We start from the raw sequence: 1942 nt of genomic DNA on the forward strand, positions 1-1942 counted from the left end.
AGAGAAACCCATTTCTATAACTTGCTGCACTTGAGAGGAATTCGCCCATGAGTTCAGGTCTTTCCTCGCTAAAATCAAGGTAAATTACATAAATGCTGTTTAGATGTTTAAAAAAACTAATTCTTACGAATCAAATATCATCGAACTTACATAATGTTGCTGTACTAGTTGATGGACCCATTGAGAACTGCAAAGCATTACTTTTGGCCACGACTGGCGCTTCCGGTGGGGAATCGACTTCTTTTTCATCTCCTGGTAAACAAAACCATATAAAATATATGTCAAATATTTACTAAACAACTTCACAAAACTTCATTGAACATACCGGCAACGTGTGCTGCTAACTGTTGCACCAAAGCGACGGCGGCGTTGGCGAGGTCCCGCGGCGAGTGCGCGCTCGCCAGCGGGCTCGGCCGCACCGCCAGTGCCAGCAGACGCCGCAGCAACGTCCCCTCTGTGCCCACGCCCATGCCACTCCGCTCCATTGTACCTGGTAACACATAAAATTTATTAAATTTATTTTACAATTAAATTAATTATTTATAAAACATTTCTAGCAAAATATTATTTTTCCTTCATTTAAGAACATTTTTAAAGGATTACAAATAACTATGCGTTTTATATTTTTCACTGTATTTCAAGGCACTTTTGTTATCTCTTAGTCAATATTGAAAATTTCCTTACTTGCATTATCCGGAGGTTGAAGTAAAACTTTTCTGAGCTTCGTGCGAGTGGACAGCAGGCCTCTGACAGCGCACAACATCAGGAGCTCCATTTGTTGCCTTCTTAAGCCGTATACATCTACGTCAGCTGTAAATATATTTAATTATAACTGGAAAAGTATAACATACTTTGTCGCATTGGTTTATGTATTAATCCTCTGTTGTCAGCATTTCAATGGGAGATAAAATGTTTTTTTTTCAATAAAAAGTTGAAGCTAACCTATTGTAAAAGTTCTTCTATAACAGTATTTGATACCAAATAAGTGTTTTCTCGTAGTGTTAGAAAGAAATACCTACAATCAAAGATTAAAAAGTGGTCGCGTTCGTAAAATGAGTAAACCATACATAGAGTAAAAGAGAAACAGAGTGAGAGAGTGTCAAGTGTTTATAGAGATTGTACCAGGTAGGGGATGCGTGTGCACGGGGCACGCATTGGGCATGACGCCGAGCAGAGCGGCGCAAACGCGCAGCGCGCTTTCGCCGCCGCCTAGCGCCTGCGACATGCGCTCGCTCTCCGCACTCGACAAACCGGTTAGTTCCACCTGTAACATGGAAAACTTTATAATTCAATAACCAATAGCGTTGCGTATTAGAACTTTGCGAGGGAAAATTTTAAAGAGACACTTTTTAATGATTAAAATCGGCTACTAATGTTTTTATAGTAAAAAAGTTTTGTCAAATTTGGCGTCATGTGCATATTACCTATTTATCATTTAAATAGGCGTTACTTTTCTAAATTAGTATAAATTTTGTAAAGAATAAATTTTACCTTGGTTGCAGTGTTGTCATCATGCATGACAGTGACCTTTGCTCTGGGAGACAACTGTGTGACGATACCGTACCGCGGCGGAGATCCGAAGCTTACTCTTTGACCGAGTCTGATTCGCCATTCCAACCCACCAACCACACCCAGTGCACCGGCTATTTAAATTTAGTACATCAAATTACCCGTTTTTTATAACACATATTAAAGTTATATAAAAAGTTTATTTACCTATAAGACAAGTATTGAGGGAAATTGGCGATGGTTTGATGCTTTGAGTGAGTTCCTGGCTGGCGTGTGGCCACCAATGCCAATCGTTTGTTATCTATAAAACCAGACAGATTTTGAGCGATTGGACATACATACCACCTTAATAACTTTACAAAAGTCAATTTATCGTAAACTAGCTGTTGTCCGCGACTTCGTCCATGCGATATTAACACAAAAAAGTAGTTTA

General features: G+C 39.3%; 1 protein-coding gene across 1 annotated transcript in view; it reads right to left on the reverse strand.

Moving 5' to 3' along the window:
* Positions 1-130: 130 nt before the first annotated feature.
* Positions 131-1942, reverse strand: part of LOC106107788 (probable E3 ubiquitin-protein ligase HERC2) — a 20680-nt gene continuing 18868 nt past the window's right edge. Inside the window, exons 30-35 of the mRNA XM_013288792.1 lie at positions 1717-1810; positions 1492-1643; positions 1123-1264; positions 685-810; positions 326-490; positions 131-252 (exon numbers count right to left, since the gene is read on the reverse strand). Of these exons, the coding sequence (XP_013144246.1) occupies positions 131-252; positions 326-490; positions 685-810; positions 1123-1264; positions 1492-1643; positions 1717-1810 (801 nt within the window). The remainder of the gene's footprint in view (positions 253-325; positions 491-684; positions 811-1122; positions 1265-1491; positions 1644-1716; positions 1811-1942) is intronic.

This window comes from Papilio polytes, unplaced genomic scaffold (assembly GCF_000836215.1).
Source record: "Papilio polytes unplaced genomic scaffold, Ppol_1.0 DF821845.1, whole genome shotgun sequence".
Classification (NCBI taxonomy): domain Eukaryota; kingdom Metazoa; phylum Arthropoda; class Insecta; order Lepidoptera; family Papilionidae; genus Papilio; species Papilio polytes.